The sequence below is a fragment of the Lycium ferocissimum genome, chromosome 10 (assembly GCF_029784015.1).
Source record: "Lycium ferocissimum isolate CSIRO_LF1 chromosome 10, AGI_CSIRO_Lferr_CH_V1, whole genome shotgun sequence".
In the NCBI taxonomy this organism is placed as follows: Eukaryota; Viridiplantae; Streptophyta; class Magnoliopsida; order Solanales; family Solanaceae; genus Lycium; species Lycium ferocissimum.
Genome location: NC_081351.1, coordinates 54,593,395 through 54,617,309, shown reverse-complemented (window position 1 = coordinate 54,617,309; position 23,915 = coordinate 54,593,395). Strand labels below are relative to the sequence as shown.

The following is a 23,915-nucleotide window of genomic DNA, read 5'->3' as shown; positions in this document are numbered from 1 at the left end:
AAATTCACAACTAGAGATCTCAAAATGAGATTTCTTAAAAAAATATTTAAAAACATAAAACTGTACATTTTTTAAGAAAATGGAGAGTTAAATAAAATCAAAATTTTGTTATTCTTAATATCCAAAATTCCATCTAAAAATCATTTCAAGAAAAAATATTTTATAATCGCGCGAAGCGTGTGCAAATCTACTAGTATTTCTATAACCTCAAAACTAAAATGTAGACTTTATTTGACTAGATTTACTTTTCAATTTTTAGAATTAAAGTTAGAATCCATAAGTTATTAAAGTTAGAATTGTTATTGAGAATTCAAAAATAGAATTGGTTGGGATTGTGCTTTTCAAAATTATATTAAAGTTAGAATTTATAAATTATTAAAGTTAGAATTGTTATTGAGAATTCAAAGTTACAAGTGGTTCGGATTGTGTTTCCTTAAGTTATATTTTAAGTTAGAATTCTTAAGTTATAATATATTTCTATAACCTCAATAATTTGTGGGTATATTTTTTTAGATGGATCGTATGTGGATATATAATATGAAAAATAGTAATCATGTGGGTGTACATGATGAATTTGTTGAAGGTATTGATGGGTTTATCACACATGCAATGACACTTCACACTAGTAAAGCTTTCACTTTAAAACATGGCCACAAAAATTCATGGTTTGATTGTCATCGTCAATTCTTTCCTATGGATCACCAATTCAGGAAAATGAAACAAGCATTTAAAACTAGTTTGGATTTAATAATGGACTTATGTTAAAACTAGTTAATGGTACTTTTGGTTGGACATTTAAATATTTCTGAACTTTGAAGGTCTATTTAGATCGTATTTTATGTGTTTAGATAGTGTTTGATGTGTTTTATTATTACTTAGGGTGATTTTATGTGTTGTAGCTCTTTTAGAATTGATTTGGAGCATTTTAATGCTAGTTTTGGCTTGATTTTTAGTGCGGTTTTGCATGCAAAAAGTGTGCCGAAAATGCATGAATTGCATGCGGAAATTTTCCGGAAAACCGAAACTCGGTCCATCGGTTTTACGAAATTAATTTTGCAAATTTTCCAGAAACCCGACTCAATCCGTCGGTTTGAAATTAATTCTTAAATTTTATGAAAAAACCGACGCCTTTGTGTCGGTTTTTTATTTAAAATAAAAAAATTTAAATAAAAAACCGACGCAGTCATAAAATATATATTATTTTTATATAAGATCAAAAATCAGAAATTAAAAAAACCGACTCGATCGTGAGTTTTTTAATTTTTTTTTTTTTAAAATTTTTGGATAAAACCCAACGGACCACTTAACCGACGTAAATTGTCGGAAAAAACCGACTTGGTCCGTCGGTTTCCAAAAATCGAGGCTATGAAAACCGACGGACCGTAAAAGGTCGGTTTCCCGTCGGTTTCATTAAAAAAACCGACGGATCATCGTCGGTTTTTCCCCTTTTTTTAGTAGTGATTACAACCAGTCAATAGCTGTTAAAATATCTACTGTTTGATCTAACATTTCGTTTACACCAAAAATAATAAATAGCTAAACAATTCATCTTCATTTTTTGCATCTTTGCTCGCTTATCTTCAAAACATCTACGATTTCTCTCCTTCCAAACTCCGTCCACCATATGCTTCTTTGGGACAATCTTCCATCTCTCTCCTTCTTTGCAAAGCATTACCATCTACGTTCCAACACTTCATTACTTCTTTTATACTTCCCGATTTAACTTGATTGATTTTTTTCACTTTCTTTGAGAAAGAACTGCCACAACTGGTTTGTCACTTTGCAATCCAAAAAAAGATGGTTGACTGTCTCGGCTTGTTCCCCACATAAGTAACATCTAGAGCATAGGTGAAATCCCCTTTTGTTCAAGTTCTTGAGTCAGCACTGCTTCTTTTGTCAATAGTCGGGAAAAACAGTTTACCTTGTAAGGTATTTTGGTTTTCCATATCATCCTCCAAGGCCATCCTGCCTCCTGATTTGTTGTTGAACTCAAGTCTCTATATGCAAATTTAACAAGAAATTCCCTTTACTATCAGTTTCCATTCCAAAGTATCCCTCTCACCTGTTAAATTGTTGAAATGTGCCACTGTGTTATAAAATGCTGCTATCTTTGGCATCTCCCAATCATTCAGATTCCTTCTTAGGTGTAGATTCCATCCTTGTCCGGTCCATATTTCAACAATTGTGGCTTATTGAAGTTGGCATAAGGCGTAAAAATCTAGGTACATTTGCTTTAAAGGTTCTTGGCCACACCAATTGTCATCCCAAAAGGACACCTTCAAACCATTCCCCACATTAAATCTTGCTCTAACCTAAACTAAAGGCCATTGATTTCTGATAGATCTCCACAAACTGCAACCATAAGGGGTAGTCACCACTTCAGTCATCCACTTATCCTCCATCCCATATTTTGCAATGACCACTTCCTTCCAAAGTGAGTTGTCAGTTGTTGCAAACTTCCACAACCATTTCATCAACAAGCTCTTGTTCTGTCTACTCATGTGTCTGATTCCCACCCCTCCTACTTCCTTGTTGATTGTCAACTCCTCCCACTTAATTAGATGGAACTTCTTCTTTGTTGTTGTTATGATGGACAGAAGATGAAAGTAATGATTTGAAAAGCTGAATTAATACATATGGAGGAGTTTACAATTTTATCATTTACTTAGTTCATTATAGTATCTTCCAGTAATTGCCTTTTCAATTAACAGGTTAATTGCATTATAAAATTATAAATTTAGTGATCATTTATTAGAATATAAGTTTACTTTTAGTACAAAAATATTTTTGAAGTAGAGTTCAGAAGAAGGGTAAAATGTTTGTTCAATTTATTATGGACATTTTAGTAATTTAATTTAAGCGTTAGAGGCTTCCTACTTTTAGTATAACATGTTTATATATATGACGGGGACATACATGGACATTGTTCCCAAATGTGACAATGGCCTTGCAAGATCTGTGGGTAGCCCTTCCCTGGTACCTTCGCAAAGTCTAGTATAATATGTTCTGACAGGTTCCTGGTATCGCTTAAGCATCTCCTTTTTTCGTTCAAAAATTGCTGAGAGAATTACCCGTGGTTCGCCAAGAGAATTACATAAAGGTGGGATTCAATGGACTGCCATTAAAATAAAAATAACAAAATCTTAATGTTAAGGACTTGCCCACGGAATAGAGTGACTTCCAAATTGCAAGAACGTTGAGAAGCATACCTTCTTATGGCGCCCCATTCAACGCGAGTTAACCTTGGAACATGTCCCAATCCAACATGATACAGGTACTCCACAATTTCCCTTTATAAAAACCAAGGGTAGTCAATTGCACTGTAGAACCAAGTTTTAGTCAATTGCACTGTAGAGCCAAGTCATAACCCTTTCATACCCAATGATTGGAAAGGCAATTGGAAATCTTTTTTGGCATGCAATGTGTGAAAGTTAACACGTGCTAGTATCACAACAATGCACTACAACATGGAAAAAGATGCATGGGGCGTCATAAGGCGGAGCACTAGTATCATCCAAACTTTTATCACGAATCTTCAGATATTTTTGTCTTTGACGATATCTTAGGTCCATATTACGCCTGCTTCTGACTTTAGTATCTACAACTTCAGCTGGTTTTCCACAGGGATCTGTGTAGTAGATTGAGCTGAATCACTTTGTTCTATTCTTGGATCTGCACATGATTAATCTCAGTGACACCCTCTGGTAGGATCTTTTGCCCTTATTGGTGGGACTTCTTTGATGCTTCTTTTGTCAAAAGGATCATGTCAAATTTTGAAAACAATGCAGCTGAATAATGTATCCAATCGGGAAAAATATTAAAGCAATGGCTCAAACAGCTGTCTAGATCTCTAAACAATCACTTGCAATGAACAAAGATAAGAAAATCACCTCAGCTTCCAGAGATTCAGTGACATCATTGTAACATGACCTTCAGTTCTTCAAGCCGATAAGATTATCCTTAGAAGTGTTACATAACATTTAAAACATCTGAATATTAAGTAGGGATGCAAAGCTGTATCCCACTACCTTACACGACATTGCTTTTTGTACCCTCCTCACCTACTTTGTTTCAGGAATAGCAATAACATCAATAGATGTAACTTTACCATGCTTTGATGTCATACTGGGAGCAATTTCAAACTTTTCTAAAGGTTGACTCCATCTCGATCCGACCTCGTTGATCCACGTTTCTCTTCGTTTGCAGGCACAGCTTCCAAGGAAGCAGATTCATCAACATGATCATCAATTACATCCTTGGCATGGATCACTAACTCTAGATAAAAGATAATCTAATATTCTCGCAGTTGAGACAGGGAATAACAACTAAAAAATCAAATGGAAACCCATGACCTGTGATCAAGATACAGGATAGCCAGCATATCCAAAGCTTCAACTTTAAAAAATATAGATTTTTTTTCTTCAAAAAAAAGCAAACTTAAACACCGGAAGTGAAAAGAAAGTTAAAAGCACAAGTAGGAAAAAGTACTAACATCACAACTTTGATAAGCTGGAACAACTGAATGCAGTCATGCACTAAAAGTGTAGTAGAATTATAAGATTGTGAACTCTCTACAAGCTATTTGAACAGTATAGAGAGCACAAATAAAGAAAAATGGAAAATATTCATAGTCTATACCACAGAAGAAATGCACGAAGGAGCAGGCCATCAGATTATCATGACAGAGAATAATAAACAGAAATCTCATTCCACTGTCATTGTATGCACACTTACCTCTACAAGTTCCAGGATTTTTATAAACTTGCTTCAATTTATCCGGAATTCAATACACTTACTGATAAACTTGCCATCAAATTCTGATTAAGTTTGTGATTTAGGAAGAATGAAGAGAAGAATAATATTCAATATTGAAGAACAAAAGAATAGAAGGAAGAAGGTAGTTTTAGAGAGAGGATTTTATCTTCTTTCATTGATATAATATGATGAAGTAAATATTTACAATACATGTTGATGTATATATATAGGAGATTAAATCACTAACTAATCCCTCTAATCTAACCTATAATCAGTTCACTAATCTGTGAACCTAACTGCCTCCTTAACTAACTTTAGGAAGTGTTAGTAACTAACTTCCTGATTTCCAGAATTTACACTTTGACCCCTGATCTTTCTTCTTTGTTTTGTTCAACAAACCCCTCAAATCTAGAGGCTGTGAATATATTGAAGAGTCCTAGCTTGGAACATAAGTGTTGATGTTGTAGTCTGTTTAAGCCCTTGGTAAGTATATCTGCTGGTTGGTTTGTTGTATTAATGTACTCAGTTTTCACAAGTCCTTGTTGAATCTTTTCCCTGATAAAATGAAGGTCTATTTCAATGTGTTTTGTTCTTTCATCGAAAACTGGATTTGCTGCTATTTGAATGGCAGATTTGCTGTCTGAATATACTGTTACTGGTAGATTGATTTTGATTCCAATCTCTTTAAGTAAGCCAAGTATCCAGGTTAGTTCTGCTACTGTTCCTGCTAGGCTCCTATATTCAGACTCAGCAGAGCTTCTTGAGATAGTAGACTGCTTCTTTGACTTCCATGAGATCAAGGATTCTCCAAATTTAACTAGATAACCTGTGACTAATTTCCTAGTTTGTGGACATGCAGCCCAATCTGCATCACAATAGGCTGATATTGTTTCTTGTGAGTTGCTAGATAGTAGTACACCTTGGCCTGGTTGAATCTTGATGTACCTAACTATCCGAGGAAGCATTCTTCCTATCAAAATGAGATTTCTTGTTTGTACATTGTAGGAGCCGACTAAGGGTTTCTACACTATAGGATATGTCGGGTATAGTAACGATGAGTAGAGTAACTTCCCTATCGTCTTTGGTAGGCCCGATGTCTTGTATCACTGGATCATCTGTTTTTGGTGTTTCCAGTACATGATCACCGAATTTTTTTGTTATGAGCTTTGTCTTTGCAGTCAATAGGAGTATTTAAAAGCTTTGCTTCTGATAGACCAAGCTCAGATATAAGTTTCAATGCATATTTCCTTTGATGCATTAGTATTCCTTTACTTGATCTTGCAAATTCTATTCCTAGAAAGTACTTTAACTCTCCCAAGTCTTTCATCTTGAAGGCTTGTTGTAGTTCCAGTTTTGTTTCCTCTATTTGTTCCGCATGATCGATGATTAACATATCATCTACATAAACCAATACTAATATCATACCTTTATCGCCTTCTTCCTTATGAATAATGAGTGATCAAACTGAGATTGTTGAAACTGCATTTGGACCAAAGCTTCAGTTAATTTGAAGTTCCATTGTCTTGGTGCTTGCTTCAGACCATATAAGGATTTAATCAGCATGCATACAGGTTTGCACTCCCTCTAGCTATTAAATCCTTGTGGTAGGTCCATGTAAATCTCATCATGTAGGTCCTCTTGCAAGAATGCATTGTACACATCCATCTGATGTATGTGCCAATGCCTGCTAGATGCAATAGATAAAACAGATCTTACTATCACCATTTTGACAACTGGAGAGAAGGTTTCTTGATAGTCAATACCTTCTTTTTGACTATAACCTTTGGCTACCAATTTAGCCTTCAATCTTTCAATCTCACCTGATGCCTTGTACTTAATTTTGTAGATCCATTTGCACCCTATAGGAGTTTTTCCTTCAGTTAAGTTGACAATATCCCATGTGTGGTTATCTTGTAATGCACTGATTTCTGCATTCATAGCTTCAATCCACCTGGGGTCCTTGGATGCTTCAGCATAGTTTTTTGGTTCTGTAACCTCTGAAAAAGTAGTGAGATAAGCTTGATACTTTGGTGTAAGTCCTGTATAGGATATGTAGTTTGCTATGGAGTACTGAGTATTTGAGGTTGTGTTTGGTGTAATGAAGTCCTTCATCCATATAGGAGGTTGTTTAGCCCTTTCAGATTTTCTAGTTGGTATTGTTCTTACTAGTTGGTGCTGACTAGTCTGATTTAGAGTAGTATCTTGGTTTGAGACAGCTTGGTTTTGGCTAGTTTGGATTTGAGTATTTGTCTGAGAAATTGGATTTGAGGTGTGCATGTTTGTAGGATTTGAGCTGTTGTGGCTAGTTTGGGTTTGAGTAGTTGCCTGAGAAGTTGTGTATAAAGAATAATCTGGTGTTGGAATTGGAGTTGTTTGGTCTGGTGTTGGTTCTGCATGTATGTGTGAGTTGTTTGAACCATCAGTCTGACTAGGTAAGCCAGTTGTGTCTTTATATAAGAACCTGTCTTGATGAGAAATGTGCTCAGTGTCATAGTCCATTTCATGCACAAAGATTGGTGGTTCATTTGTTTTCCATTTGAAGGAAACTCATTTTCCCTAAAGCTTACATCCCTGTTTACCAGGAACACTTTATTGCTTAATTCATACACTATATAGCCTTTTTGAACTTCTGAGTACCCCATCATGACACATGTTTTGACTCTTGACTGTAGTTTATCAGATACTATTAAATCCTTAGCATAACACAGACAACCTATCACCTTAAGATGTGAAATAGATGGTTTTCTTTTGTACAACCTCTCATAAGGTGTCATTTCAATAGCAGATGATGGTAATCTATTCATGATATATACTGCTGTTTGCACACACACTCCCCAGAATTTAAGAGGAATATTAGCTTGTAGCCTAATTGCTCTTGTAATTTCCAATATGCATTTGTGTTTTCTCTCAGCCACACTATTTTGTTGTGGTGTATAGGCATAAGATCTTTGATGAACTATACCTGATTCTAGAAACATCTTCTTATGAGACTTCATTCACAAACTCTGTACCATTATCAGACCTTACTACATTGACAGACTTGTTGAATTGAGTTTTGACAAACTGTAAGAAATAATGCAGCACAACACACACATCTGATTTCATCTTAAGCAAATAGACCAAAGTCATTCTGGTAAAGTCATCTACTATAGTCAAGAAATATTTGTTTCCATCAAATGTTTGAAATTTACAAGGACCCCACACATCCAAATGAATGAGTTCAAAACTATCTGTACTTGTGATACAACTAGTAGGAAAAGGAAGTCTACATTGTTGGGCACAAGGACACACATTACATTTTTTTTACAGTAGTTACTATTACATCAGATTGTGCAGTAATCAATTTTCTCAAAATACGACTAGATGTGTGTCCAAATCTTGAATGCCACAACTTTATTTCTTCTTCAGGAATTGTAGTAGTTTCTCTAGCAGTCAGTCCCAACTTCAACTGTCCATCTCCAAGTTCAGCAGTTGACTTATTCAGCAATATGTACAGACCATCTTTTATTTTACCAATCTCCTTCACCCTCCCATTGTAAAGATCCTGAAACAAACAGAAATCAGGGTAGAAAGCGGTACGCATAACCTAGTTCTCTAGTCAACTTGGCAACTGACATTAAGTTGTACTTAAACTGAGGTAAGTAAAACACATTATTCAAGTGATATTGTTGTGCTTGAACCACTATGGGTAACACTCAACATTTCTCCATTAGGTTGATGTACGTTCTTGTTAGTGTTTTTGATCACTGAGGCTTTATCTAACAACTCCACATCAGACACCATATGATTTGTTGCCCCAGTGTCTATGATCCATTGTTTCAAAATACTAGAAACTAGTAAAGCTTTATGACTACTAATACCTGCTGCATTTGCGGAAGATTGAGCTTGAGCAGCATCTGAGGAGTGAAGTTGATTCACATTTTGATTCAGCAGCTTCACTATTTGTTCATATTGACACCTTGAGAACATAGGTGCTCCTCTAACTTGCATCTGGTTCATTTCTGCACCTTGTCTGGCATTCATCCCTGCAGTCTTGTCATGCACTTCATTTTGCTTATCCAGTCTTGCAGGTTCATACTCTTGATGTGCAACATCAGCATACACATTATAAGCAGAGTGCTCCTTTCTTTTGGACTTAAAACCGGGTGGATATCCAATCACCTTATAGCAGTTTTCTTTGGTATGCCCTTTCAATTTACAGACCTCACAGTACAGATTATTATAGTTTCTTTTGAACTTTTGAGGACCTGCCCTTGAGTACATTGCTGTAGGATCATGACTAGACCCAGCATTGTGGCCAAAACTAGTTGGCATAGCACCTAACAACCCTGCAGACTTAGCAAACACAGATTTTTGGTTCTCATCCCCAGAGATCATAGCATATGCTTTGTTCACAGAAGGCAGTGGTTACATCAGAAGTATCTGACTTCTTGCTTGCATATAGTTTTCATTTAATCCCATCAAGAATTGATATAACTTTTGCCTCTGCAGATATTTTACAAAGTCTTTAGATTTATCACAGGTGCACCCTGTGGAGGAACTAAAGCCTGATATTCTACCCACAAGTTCTTGAGTCTTGTATAGTATTCAGAAACAGTAGAAGTTCCTTGACTAAGGGTTGCTATCTCTCTGTGTAAATTTTAGGTTCTTGACCCATCAATCTTGGCAAACCTTTCTTTTAGATCCTCCCAAACCTCATAAGCAGTTTCAGCATATACTATACCACTAAGAATACTATACAGTGTTCATTATCCAAGATTGCACAATGGCATTCACCTTATCCCAGTGATCCCATAGTTCCTCTCCATAATTTTCTCTTTTACAAGATCCATTCACAAATACAAATTTGTTTCGACCTAACAATGCTAACCTCATTGACCTACTCCACAGATAATAATTGTCACCAGTCAATTGTAGTGAGATTAGAGATATACCACTTACATTTGAAGATTGAAGATACAAGGGATGGTTATGATCAAGAACACCACTAGTTCCAGTAGCTATTGACCGACTATCATTGTTGTTCACATTTTCAGTTCGAGGGATTCCATTAACTTGTTCTGGTGTTGAACCAATTCCATTCGCACCAGTCATCTTGAGTTAACCAATTTGAAACTTGATATACACAATATTCTTGAGGATATACTCTTTGTTCAAGCACTTGACAAGAACTGTAACTTTTAGAAACAGGATTTTGAGTTTAATTTTGCGGAAGAATTTGATCGAACAACTGAGTTATTACTCACTGCTCTGATACCATGATGAAGTTTGTGATTTAGGAAGAATGAAGAGAAGAATAATATTCAATATTGAAGAACACAAGAACAGAAGGAAGAAGGTAGTTTTAGAGAGAGGATTTTATCTTCTTTCATTGATATAATATGATGAAGTAAGTATTTACAATACATGTTGATGTATATATATAGGATATTAAATCACTAACTAATCCCTCTAATCTAACCTATAATCAGTTCACTAATCTGTGAACCTAACTGCCTCCTTAACTAACTTTAAGAAGTGTTAGTAACTAACTTCCTGATTTCCAGAATTTACACTTTGGCCCCTGATCTTTCTTCTTTGTTCTGTTCAACAAATTCCTAAATCTGTTGCCTCTTATGCAAACTTACAAAAACGGAGAAGAAGAAAAAATGGCAGAAGTATGTTACCGCTAGATGCACCCAATTTTACCAGCAATTAAAGGAACTAATGCAAGCATGTATAAGATTAATTTCGCTCTCCTTTCTGAGTATGTCACATGGTAATACATGAATATATATTTCCATCAGAAAAGTAAAGATTATATGAGCTTATAAAACAATATGTTGTCTGCATAGATGACATCAGGACACTATAAGCACATGAAGGGACATTGTTAGTTACTTCTACAGAAATTTTAAGAAGTACAAACACGTCCAACAGTTCCTTTCCAACAAATGAAGGTGAGCACATTATGTAGAATATTGTATTGATATTAGATAATAGCCGGATGAAGACTCTTTGACAGGACACGTGGAAAGCTCAGAAGAAACTCATAGTTAACCTCAAGTCTGTCGGTGACAACCTGGCCAAAGACCGAAATCTCTTAACCATCCGAGAATTTGGTTCCGGATCTATTTCGCCCATATCGGATAACAGTGACCCGAGACGATACGTCTCGAGGGTCCAAAGTGCCCGGGCAATCAACTTCCCAACCATGGCCAAACTCCGAGATAGCCGGGATTCCATCTTATCACGTCAAACAACCTCGGCTTATCCCATCCCTGTAACGTGCAAAATTCAAGAAGTAGGTTACGATTATATTATCCTATAAATACTCATCTTCCCACCATTGTAAATCATCTGAATACTCATTAACAAATACTGATATACAAATACTGGTGCACAATCACTGTTCATAGTTTGCTCGTAGCTATTGTTGGCTCTTTGATCAGCTCGCCTCAATCAATAAGAATCACTCTCTTTCTCGTTCTTTATTACTAGTATTCGTACCTGCAAATCGCGTCGATATGAAAAAAAATTAGTTATTTAAAAGTGTCATCTTAAATCTTTGAGCAGATTAATCTAATTATTTAATAAAATTGTTTTGTTTCCTATGCAACGTATCTATCAAAATTTAAAATTATAAAATGTAGATGGTAAACATTTAACCAAACTAAGAATAGTCGGCACATATCTTTATATACATTCTTATTACTAATTATTAATTAATTACACATTCTTTCCTTGATTCATAACTTAACCATGGATAATTTAGTATAAAAACCGAGTGTGGATAAACTTTCACCATTAAAGACTACCTTAACAGCTGTGCTCAATTATACAATGCCGAAATTCCTTCAATCACCATACAAAATTACTTGACAACGGATTTCTTTTTTGAAATCATATTTTAAATTCTATTTTTGAGTACATTAGATCATAATAATTTAACAAAATATTTAAGTTTTATTTTGTTTAAAGAAAATAAATATATCATACAGTCATGCAATAATCTTGTTTGTTTCTCATCTTTTATTACATATATTATTGCTTAATAATATTGTTATGTGGTTTTATATTATTAGCTTGTCACTTGACTTAATATCTTTGTCCGCTACACTCTTTTTAAAATTGCAATATCTATTTTTCTACTTCCTGAAGAAAATTATTGTTAAACTTTTATTCTGTTATTCATAATTCTTCAATTGTCTAAAATGAATTCAACATATAAATATCTTCATATTATCTCTATCATCCATCTTGTGCATTTTATTTTCTTTTACCTGATACTTAATAGTTTTTCCTTTTTATTATGTCCTATAACTTTAATGTCATATGTAAAATTACTATTTGATTTCGCATAAAGTAGAAACAAAAATTACATTTATTATTTTGTATAAAATCTAGCAAATATATGCACATAAGATACACGAATAATTTTATACCCATTATATGCTACATACTATATTTTTAGATAATATTTTAATATTGTGATACACATAAAATACACATTAATTACTAATATTATACACATTATATACCACTAATTTTTAGAGTTATGTAGACTTCTTGAAAGAAATCACCTATATTCTCTTTCTTCTTACTGTACTGGTATACACGAATCCCGGCAGAAAAAAAAAAAAGAATTGTTGGGAGGCCGGAGGAGAGTACCCTTTTTGGAGGGGAGGTTTTGGGTATGTATATTATTGAATGTAAGTTTTCTTTTCAAATATTTTTTATTAACATGAGGAACTTCTAAAAAAAATTCTAAAGAAACAAACTTCTGATTTTATTTCATGAAAGTTTCTTTTAAATGATTGTCTATGTATTATTTTAAATAACAACACTTTTTAAAATTAAAATAAAAAGCACATAGTCATCATTTCGAAGGAGTTTTTTTATGATATGTATACAGTTACAGAGAAGTGACTCAGAGAAACACGGTTAGACTTAGACTATAGCATCTAAACACAAATTAAATGATAGCTTTCATTTTCTCAATGCCTTGTCTTGTGCCTCCCAAAAAGAAAGTTATATAAAATACATAATGTTATTACGTGCATGTGTGTGTAGTGTAGGACGTGTGTGTGTGATGTCTAATATGTATATATATGACTTGATTATTCGGTAAAAAATTAGTTAACACCTAAACCTCGTATACGGTAAAAACCGGATGTATGCAAGACCGGTGAGACCGGGGACCGGGGATAAGAAGAGACAGGCATGAGTACCGAGTCTTCCCTTCGGACTGGTGGAATTGCACCAGCTGCGGCTGATCTGAGAAAAGTGAAACAAATCTGTTTAGTCCGGTATCTCCGGACCAAACTCCGCATCACAGCCAGTCCGGTTTCTCCATGACCGAGTTGATCGTGGCCGTTAGTCCGATTTCGGCATGGCCGAGTTGATCGTAGTCGTTAGTCCGATTTCAGCATGACCGAGTTGATCGTGGCCGTTAGTCCGGTTAATCAGTTACAAAATCACCACACGTCAACATCACTCTATCACATTGTACCAACAACCGTACGGGTGTCAGACCGTACGGCCCAACCTTATCCTTTTAGGGTTTTCTTTATTCTAAAAGGGCTTTATGTTGTATGCAAGGCCCATAAGGCAAAACTATAAATAGGGGGCATTTCCCTACTTTTAAGGGTTAGCTTTTTGAGATCTAGAGCATTGTAATAGCAAATATATATCAAAATATCATTTCTCTCTCTTTGATCCTAATCAGTGAAATATTGTTGTCTTTAGCTTGCTCTTCTAATACCATTAGCTTAATCATCCATAGCAACATATTTATTCAAGTTATTAACGCATATATTCATATATACATACCATTACACACATATATCCATATATACATTCCAAAAATAGATTAAAGTTTATCCACATATCCTATACCTCACTTACAAATTCAATTGATTACCTAAATTCGGGGTAAACAGTTTGGCGCCCACCGTGGGGCTAGGATAATAGTGGTCTTTGATCTTGGCTTCTATCTCTTACCCGTTAAGATTAAAAAATCTTTTTTTCGTCTCTGTGAAAACGGACCAAATGGCAAGCAGTGGACAATCTGGTCACGTCAACAACGAGATTGTGGCCGAAAACGAGAACAGTGGGCTACGGGGCTTACCAGCAGATCCCATCGACCCAAACTCCGTTGATTCGAGGGAGGGCCTCAACCGGCAGAACACCGTGAACCAGGAGAATGCCGCCCAGCCGGCCACTGATCCCTTAAATACTCACAATTCAATTACTTTGTCCCGGGCACAAGGCCGGAAAGTGCGGATACCCGGATGATATTAACTTACGTTTAATTTTTGAAATGTTGCAGGAACAGAGAGAATCGCCTATTGCCGAACAAGGAGTCGCAATAGCCCAGTTGCAAAGCAAAAATGATGAAACGGCCCCGGAGAGGACGAAAGGTGTTGCCGAACCCAGAAGGGACGAAACACGGATGGTCGAGAGTAATGGGTCCGGAGCTGGTTCATCCACCGAAGTTCTGAGAATGCTCGAAACATTGGCGAAACGGGTAGACTCAACTGAGAAGAGGGTGGAAACATATAACTCTCGGGTGGACCAGATCCCGGGGGCTCCGCCTATTCTAAAAGGACCGGATTCGAAGAGGTACATTCAAAGGCCTTTTCCTCCGAGTGCGGCTCCGAAATTGATCCCGAAGAGGTTCAAAATGCCGGATATCCAGAAATATGACGGCACAACGGACCCGCAGGAACACGTGACTTCATACACCTGTGCCATAAAAGGCAATGACGTCGAAGAGGATGAAATTGAATCCGTGTTGTTGAAAAAGTTTGGGGAAACTCTGTCAAAGGGAGCATTGACTTGGTACGACCATCTGCCCGAGCATTCAATCACTTCTTTCGAAATGCTTGCGGATGCGTTCATAAAAGCTCATGCCGGTGCCAAAAAGGTGCAGGTCCGTAAGGCGGATATTTTCCGTATAGCCCAAAGGGATGATGAGTTATTACGTGAATTTGTCAACCGATTCCAAAGGGAACGGATGGAGCTCCCTCCGGTTCCGGAGGAATGGGCTGCGCAAGCTTTTACCAAAGGGCTTAATCCTCGAAGCTCGACGGCCTCGTTCAAACTAAAAGAAAACTTGCTGGAATACGAGGCTGTGACCTGGGCTGATGTTCATAACAGATATGAATCAAAGATTCGGGTAGAGGATGACCAGCTTGAGCTCCCCCCGGGACCTGTAAATATGAGCAAAAGCTCTGAGAGATCGAGGAAAAATTACGAGCCGGAGTCAAGACCATCGAGGGAAAGGTATTGGCCGTACTCTCATTCAGAAAAGCCAAGCTTCAGGTCGGAAAAATCGAGGGTTGGTCCCAGTCAGTTCTCCAGTCGGGGTGATAAACGGACCGAGCGCCCGTCGAACAGCCGAGGTCTGTCATTTAGAAGTGATGCCGGGAGCTCGGCTACCAACAAAGACTTGCCGAGGATATCGGAGTACAACTTCAGCATCAATACTTCAGATCTCGTCTCGGCCATAGGTCGTATCGCAGAAGCAAGATGGCCGAGACCATTGAGATCAGATCCCGGACAACGGGACCTCAACGTGATATGTGAGTACCACGGAACCCATGGGCACAGAACTGAAGACTGTCGCCAATTGAGAGAGGAGGTGGCTCGGTTACTGAAAAATGGCCACCTTCGAGAGTTCCTGAGTGAACGAGCTAAAAGCCATTACAAGGAAAAGGAATCCCACAAACGGGCTGAACCAGTGGAACCTCAGCATGTAATCAACATGATAATCGGTGGTACAGACGCCCCTCGAGGGCCGGTGATGAAACGGACAAAGATCTCCGTTGTACGCGAGAAGCGGAGCCGAGATTACGTGCCCGAGGGTACCTTCTCCTTCAGCAATGAAGATGCACAAGGCATCATTCAACCACACAATGATGCTTTGGTAATTTATGTTCTTATTTTTAAATCACAAGTCAAGCGTATTTTGATTGACCCAGGTAGCTCAGCCAACATCATCCGGTGGAGAGTGGTCAAACAATTGAGACTACTCGATCAGATTTTACTGGTGGTTCGAGTGCTCAGTGGGTTTAATATGGCGAGTGAAACCACGAAGGGGGAGATTTCTTTACCGGTCAATATTGACGGCACCATTCAGCAGACGGTGTTCTATGTCATCGAAGGAGACATGAAGTATAATGCTTTGCTCGGTAGGCCGTGGATACATAGCATGAGGGTTGTCCCATCGACATTACATCAGCTGCTGAAATTCCCAACACCGAAAAGGGTAAAAACCATCCGAGGAGAACAGCCCGCTGCAAGGGAGATGTTCGCGGTTGAGGAAGCGCCACTCATTCCCAAAAAACCTGATAAAAAAGAGGATGAGTCAATCGGTGGCAAGGACTCTAAATAGCAACTAAAGTGTACGGGTTCGACAGTGGAGCAGCAGGGTTCGGACCCGGGGTATGAAGAAGATGATTTCGGTGTACCTAGATCATTCGTCTTGCCGGATGACTCGGATGCAACCAAGTCTACGATGGAGGAGCTGGAGCAAGTCATCTTGTTCGAATATCTACCGGATAGAAAGGTATACCTGGGCACGGGGTTAACCTCGGAGCTCAGGAACAAGTTAATTAAGTTTCTTCAAGCTAATGTCGATTGTTTCGCATGGTCCCATATAGATATGACAGGTGTGCCACCGGAAGTAACAACTCACAAGCTCAGCCTCGACGGGAGATTTCCCCCGGTGAAGCAGAAGAGGAGGCCTATGGCAGAACCAAAGCACGCCTTCGTAAAGGATGAGGTAACAAAGCTTTTGAAAATAGGCTCTATTCGGGAGGTAAAATACCCGGATTGGCTAGCTAACGTAGTGGTGGTGCCGAAAAAAGGTAATAAATTTAGAATGTGCGTTGATTATAAGGATTTAAACAAAGCATGCCCGAAGGATTCATTTTCGATGCCTCACATCGATAGAATGATCGATGCGACGGCCGGGCATGAGATGTTGAGTTTTCTCGACGCTTACTCGGGTATAACCAAATCCGGATGCACCGGAGGATCAAGAGAAAACATCCTTTATTACCTTCGGCATTAAAAAACGGGACTTACTCGTTACAATGTCATGCCCTTCGGATTAAAAAATGCGGTGCAACTTACCAACGCCTAGTTAATGGGATGTTCGAAGAACAGATAGGAAAAACAATGGAAGTTTATATTGATGACATGGTTGTCAAGTCCCTGGAAACAGAGGACCATTTAAAACATTTGCAGGAAACTTTCGATGTACTCCGTAAATACAACATGAAGCTTAACCCGGAGAAATGTGCCTTCGGTGTCCGGTCGGGCAAGTTCTTGGGTTTCATGGTGTCCAACCGGGGAATTGAGATTAACCCGGACAAGATCAAGGCCATCGAGGATATTGAGGTGGTAAATAACGTCAAAGGAGTGCAAAGACTCACCGGAAGGATAGCAGCGCTGAGTCGGTTCATATCGAGGTCTTCGGATAAAAGTCACCGTTTCTTCTCCTTGTTAAGGAAGAAGAATGACTTCGTTTGGACACCGGAATGCCAAAGAGCATTGCAAGAATTGAAAAGGTACTTGTCCAGCCCACCTCTACTGCACACACCGAAAGCGGACGAATAATTGTTTCTCTACCTTGCCGTATCCGAGGTAGCGGTAAGTGGTGTTTTGGTCCGAGAAGAATCAGGTACGCAATTCCCTATATATTATGTGAGTAGAACTTTAGGGGATGCGGAGACCCGTTATCCCCACCTTGAAAAATTGGCTTTGGCATTGGTAAGTGCTTCTAGAAAGCTCAAACCTTACTTTCAATGCCATCCGATATGTGTAGTGACTACTTATCCTCTAAAGAACATCATGCATAAATCGGAATTGTCGGGTAGACTAACTAAATGGGCCGTAGAGATTAGCGGATATGATATCGAATATAAGCCTCGGACGGCCATTAAGTCCCAAATCTTGGCCGATTTTGTGGCAGATTTCACTCCGGCCATGGTCCCGAGGTTGAGAAAGAACTTCTGCTAACCTCGAAAAAAGCTTTGGGTATTTGGTCGTTACACACGGATGGGGCCTCGAACCTCAAAGGTTCCGGGCTAGGAATCGTCCTTAGAACTCCCGCCGGGGATGCCATTCGACAATCCATTAGAACTATTAAATTGACTAACAATGAAGCCGAGTATGAGGCTATGATTGCAGGTTTGGAATTAGCTCGGAGTATGGGGGCCAAAATAATCGAAGCAAAATGCGACTCTCTCTTGGTCGTTAACCAAGTGAATGGCGTCTTCGAGGTTAAGGATGAACGGATGCAAAGGTATCTGGAAAAAATCCAAGTGATACTACACCGGTTTAAAGAATGGACCATGCAGCATGTACCCAGGGAGCAGAACAGCGAAGCCGATGCATTGGCCAATTTGGGCTCTTCAGTCGAAGGGGAAGAAATTAATCCAGGCACCATGGTACAGTTAATGAATTCGGCGATAGAAATCGGGCATGCTGAAATAAACACGATGGGTCTAACATGGGATTGGCGCAACAAGTACATCGACTACTTGCAAGATGGAAAGCTCCCGAGTGACCCAAAAGAATCACGGTCACTAAGGACAAAAGCAGCACGGTTCTGCTTAGTAGACGGCCAATTGTATCGGCGATCTTTCTTTGGGCCCCTGGCCAAGTGTTTGGGTCCCGGAGAAACCGATTATGTGATGAGAGAGATACACGAGGGGACCTGCGGTAATCACTCCGGTGCAGAAGCTTTAGTTCGAAAAATCATCAGGGCCGGTTATTACTGGAACCGAATGGAGGAGGATTCGAAGGATTTTGTCCGGAAATGTGATGGGTGTCAAAGACATGCCCCAATGATTCACCAACCGGGGGAGTTGCTACACTCGGTGATGTCACCTTGGCCCTTCATGAAGTGGGGAATGGACATTGTTGGTCCATTGCCATGGGCACCAGGTAAGGCCCGTTTTATTTTGTTTATGACTGACTATTTCTCCAAATGGGTTGAAGCGCAGGCCTTCGAAAAGATTAGAGAAAAGGAGGTTATTGACTTCATATGGGACCACATTATTTGTCGTTTCGGCATCCCGACCGAGATAACTTGTGATAACGGTCCTCAGTTCGTTAGCAGCAAAGTCAATGATTTCCTCGAAGGGTTGAAGATCAAGAAAATTGTATCAACTCCGTATCACCCAAGTGCAAACGGACAGGCAGAATCCACAAATAAAATAATAATTCAAAATCTAAGGAAAAGACTTGAAACATCGAAGCATCACTGGAGGGAGGTGCTCCCGGAGGTATTGTGGGCTTACAGAACCACAGCAAAATCAAGCACGGGAGAAACACCTTTTTCGTTGGTCTACGGGGCCGAAGCCCTCATCCCCGTAGAAGTTGGTGAACCGAGTCTCCGGTTCAGATACGCCACCGGTGAATCAAACGAGGAGGCCATGGCCATAAAACTCGACCTCACGGATGAACTTCGCGAAAATGCGTTGGTCCGAATTGTGCAGCCATAAAAATCCCACGGATGAACTTCGCAAAAATAGAGAATGGAAAGGTACTACAACTGGAGGGCCAATTTTAGACATTTTCAAGTTGGGGACTTGGTGCTTCGGAAAGTTACTTTGAACACCAAGAATCCCAACGATGGTAAGTTGGGTCCGAACTGGGAAGGGTCGTACAAGATAACCGGAATAACGGGTAAAGGGTCGTATCAGCTGGAATCCATGGACGGACAACGGTTGCGCAATAACTGGAATGTGGCTCATTTGAAGAGATACTACTGCTAAGGTATGGACACCTACCCTCGTGTTTGTTTTATTAATCTTTCTTTTTGCAGGTAGTCGGGTACCGGATGAAGTTAGATGTTAGGTCTGAAAACACGGGTTGCACTCTTTTCCTTAGTTCGGTTTTGTCCCAAATTGGGTTTTCCGACAAGGTTTTTAATGAGGCAACAAGTACAACGTGTTACTTGATAAAAACGAAGATAAGTGTCCATAAATTTGGGGGTACCCTACGAGTGGAACTGAATAGTGCTTACCCGATCATGCAGCTCGGATAAACACTAGGGGACTACTATACCCACATCGAGGCTTACCCCGGTAAACAGAAAACGAAGCAGCTCAACAAAGCAGAACGCCATTAGGTCCTCGAAATTTTATTTTTCTCACCTTCGTCCAAAACCGGACCTTCTGTATTAGGTTTCGATGTAAGGACCAAACGATCAGAATGAATCGTGTCCACTTAGTATTTGCTACGGCAAAAACAGAAGGAAACGGACGAAGTCTTCATATCATGTACGTGCAAATACTTGCAATACAAAGATTATTAAAAATTCAGATTATTGCATTTCGGATATATCTTCTTCTTAAACACCCCACCCTGGTGATTATCGCCGAATTTCGGCATCACTTTATTCAGATACCCTACACCGGGGACTACTGTCGAAATTCGACAAAGGCAATAAGGTCGCATTGAACCAAGCCAAAAACCTCTTAACACCCCCGAATGGGGACTGCCATGTCAAAATTTGATAAGGTTGGGATTCAGGTATCCGAACCTAATCCACGATAAGTAAGCGGTCCAAAAACATCGACCCTAAAAAATGCCTAATGTGATTCGGAGACGTCTGAATTCACAGAGCATAAATAAGTCCCACGGGCAGACCACTCGATCAAATCCCCGGGCAAAATGTATCGGACGAAGCCAATATTGAAAAGCCGATAACGAAAATGAATCCGAAAAATGCCTTTGCTTATCCTTTAAACGGGATCGACGATTCGGGAAAAAGTCATAATAAGCATTCAGATAAAAGAATAAAGAGAATCGACAAGAAAAATGCACATTCCATATATGAAGGTTTTTTACACCTTAAATTTCTACGAAGCTAAAAAACAAAAACAAGCCAAAAAGGCGAAGGTAAAATAAAACAAGCCAAAAAGGCAAAGGCAAAATAAAGGCTAAGTACAGGCCCTGATCTATCCGGTGCAGCTGGAACCGGAACGCTCGGATACTGTCCGCTCGGAATCCTCGGAATCGGTATCGAGGGCTCTCTTGGCTTCTTCCTCGATCTTTTTGGCTTCGAGTATCAGGGCCGGGAGGTCCCCAAAACCTTGTTGAGCTTGCTCGAGGGTGGCCCTCCGGGACTTCCACCGCTCATACTCCACCGCAATCGTGGTATGAGCCTCGGCAGCTTCCACACTCTTAAGGGCTTCTGCCAAGTCGGCCTCAGCCTGGGCCAATTTGTCCACCAATTCGGATCTCTCGACATCGAGGATTCTTTGAACTTGAGTAGCCGACTCGAGCTCGGCCTTCAGGAGGTCATTGGCCTCGGCTGTCTCCTCGAATTTGGTTTTGAGCTCGTCGCATATCCGGGCTCTATCCTCGGCTTTCTGCACAAATACCCTCAACTTGTCCTTGTACTCAGCATTCTCGGATTCAAGCAGCCGATGCCTCTCGGCCATGTTCACGGCATCAGTCTTGACCGAGTCAAGCTCTCTCCGAAGTTGAGAGATAGTGGCCTCGAGTTCTCCAAGCCTCGAAGAAAAAAGAGCATTATCTTGGCTAAGGCCGACCTTGTCCGCTTCCAGGAGCCGGTTCTTTTCGACCATTCCGGCCAACTCATCCTTTAATCGAAGATTTTCGGCCTTCGCTGCCTCGAGCTCGGGTTGAAGGTTGGAAAGGGCAGCTGCCCGGTTCAATTGATCCTCCTTCACTTGCAAAAGATGCTGGAACTTCTCCGTTTCCCGACCCTGGGCATCCAGCTGGCCCTTAAGGTCGTCAACCTCTTGCTGAGCACGGATGAAGGCTTCATTGACGAGCACCACACTCTGTGAAAGAAACGAGAAGTTAAACTTGGATAAACGAGAAGGTAAAATTCACACTGAACTATGGAAGGATAGGCTGATAAGCTTACTCGGTTGCCCGCGTGCATGCCCTCGTTAATGAGACTCTGCCAGGGGACTCCGGTCATCTTCCGCTTATCCGAGTCAGAGACGAGGGGCCTCAGATAGCTTGCAACTCCCACAGGACGCGACAAAAAACTGCAGTCCTCGGGGACGGTAACCACGGCCGATCTTGTCCTTCTAGGTTCCACACTCGGGGCCGGGAAGATACGCACCAGGCTATCTCTTGAACCAGTTTCGGTGGACCGACTAGCTGCCCTCGTGACTCGAGGGATAGGGAGATGTCCGAAACCGGCAGCTTCCCCGGTTGCAGGAGGAGTATCCGAGAACATATCATCAAAGTTATCCGACCTCGAAGCTGGAGTTGGGGAAGCCGGAACAGCACCAGCAGCCTCGGTAGGAGCAGGTGCCTCGGATGTTGAAGCTGGGTCCCCAGCGGGCAGTGAGCCGGTATCCTGTGGAGCCTCGGTCTCAGGGACCGGCTCAACTCTCTGTTCGGCCTCAGCAGTCGAGTCGAGCCCGGCTCTTCTAGTCCTTTGCAGGGGAGTCTCCTCAGATGAAGCATCACCTGAAATGTCAACATATTCAATTGACCTTAGAGGAGTCGGGTAAAGAACTTCTTCCCCACCTGTGTGCAGAGCCGGAGCTGAAGGTCCTTCCCCGGCTGAAGGAAATGGCGGAACGGAGGCTTCTTCCTCCGGAACAGACTCGACGGAGGGGGCCACACCGACCCTTCAAATAATTAAATCGGGCTTTGTTTCATCTCTTGGAGTCCGAACGACGCTCCTTGCCCTTTTCTTCGATTTCTGCCCTTTGTCCGAGGGCTTTCTCCGCCTTTTATTGGCAGCAGCAATGATACGGGATGTCCCCGCTGAATCAAATTCAGGTGCCGGCACAGCTGGCTCGGCTGCTGGCTCCGGTCTTGGCTCCACCGAGCCCTTGGGTAAACCTAAATACCGAAGAAGTTATGAAAAGGAAAGGAAAAAGTGGAAGATACAATATATTCCAACTTAAGCAGAGTATTACCGTGATTTTGGGCAACCCATCGGCCACGCGACAGGTGCCCCCATGTCCGTTCTTCATGGGTATGTTGACCGAGGAGTGCTCCGACCCATTCATTCATGTTCCGGACGGCCGGAGGTATCCATGCCACGGCTGATAAAAAAAAAGGGAGAAATAGTGTGAATACAAGTGTTTGACAAGGCATTCAAGTTTTAACTATTGAAGGGAAAGATTAATTATTGAAGGGAGAACTGAGAAACTTACGGTTATCATTCCACCCCTCCGGGAAGGGCATATAATCAGCCGGAATAACGTCCGCGGTCCTCACCCGGACAAAGCGCTCTAACCAACCTCGGTCTCTGTCTTCATCCATCTTCGAAAAGATCGGGTTCCGACCTCGCTTGGCGAGCTTTATCACGCCCCCTCGGAATAGCCTCGGGGAATATAAACGGATGAAATGTGTCATCGTAAATTCCCTTTTTATGTTGTTGGCCAATAATCGGACCAATTTGGGCCAAGGTTACGTTATATGTCGGCACATATCCAAAATAACCGGGTCGATTGGGGGGACCAATTTTGGTGTAAAGGGATACGTTATACAAAAACCTTCCTTATGATCGGGATAGATTCGTATCGGGGGCAAAACCGGACGATTATCCCATCCGCGGGGGTCGACTGGTCAAGTTTATCCTCGGTGATGGGCGAAGGATATGGCCTTACATCAAACCCTCTATCGGCAACCGGAGAAGGCTTCTCAACTTCAAATTCTTTGTTGTAGTTGGGTTTGTTCGGTACTATATCCAAAGCAGTGGGCTCAACGGCGGTTTTACCCTTGGGTTGTGAGGTTGGCTCGGCTCCTTGAGAAGAAACCGAGGGAACATCCTGGGAGGTGGTTTCGGTGTTGGCAGACATTTTGAAGATGTGGAAAAGAAGATTTGGTGAATTTGATAAGGGGAAAGAAACAAGTTAAAAAAATAAGAGAGGGAGGAGAAGCAGTTGAAAAAATTCGAAATGGCAAAGCGAAAGAACAAACAAGGCAGCACTTTCAATCGAAGAAACAGCAGATGAAAGGTTGGCAAAGTTGGTTTGCTTACAATCAAATATAAGCAACAAAGTTAAGGGATGAAAACGATTGAAACAAGTAGAAAATATGAGATGAAGATGATCAGAAGTGAAGGAGTGAAAAAGTGAGAAGTAAAATGGTGAAATGAAGGGGTGCATGGCCTTTTATAGGCGTGGTAACTATAGCGGTTGCAGGGTTTGGCCAACTGG

The 23,915-nt window shown here is 40.4% G+C and overlaps 1 protein-coding gene and 1 long non-coding RNA gene across 2 annotated transcripts; both read right to left on the bottom strand.

Moving 5' to 3' along the window:
• Positions 1-9,869: 9,869 nt before the first annotated feature.
• Positions 9,870-11,333, bottom strand: LOC132034330 (uncharacterized). Its single transcript, XR_009409049.1, has 2 exons — positions 9,987-11,333; positions 9,870-9,902 (listed from the first exon to the last, which is right to left on the bottom strand). It is a non-coding gene; the product is annotated as an uncharacterized LOC132034330 (long non-coding RNA).
• A 9,381-nt stretch (positions 11,334-20,714) lies between these two features.
• On the bottom strand, positions 20,715-23,555 carry LOC132035026 (uncharacterized). Its single transcript, XM_059425349.1, has 3 exons — positions 23,371-23,555; positions 21,857-22,373; positions 20,715-21,566 (listed from the first exon to the last, which is right to left on the bottom strand). The coding sequence occupies exons 1-3, from the start codon at positions 23,553-23,555 to the stop codon at positions 20,715-20,717; spliced, it is 1,554 nt and encodes a 517-aa protein (XP_059281332.1).
• Between the last annotated feature and the right edge of the window lie 360 nt (positions 23,556-23,915).

Bases quoted from the DNA above. Each gene is read 5' to 3' on its own strand.
- LOC132035026 (XM_059425349.1), bottom strand. From the start codon at position 23,555: ATGTCTGCCAACACCGAAACCACCTCCCAGGATGTTCCCTCGGTTTCT. The intron at 22,374-23,370 runs GTTTGATGTAAG...AATTATTTGAAG, and splicing joins TCTCCGGTTGCCGATAGAGG to GGTCGGTGTGGCCCCCTCCG. The intron at 21,567-21,856 runs GTGCGTATCTTC...TTTCTTTCACAG, and splicing joins CTGGTTCAAGAGATAGCCTG to AGTGTGGTGCTCGTCAATGA.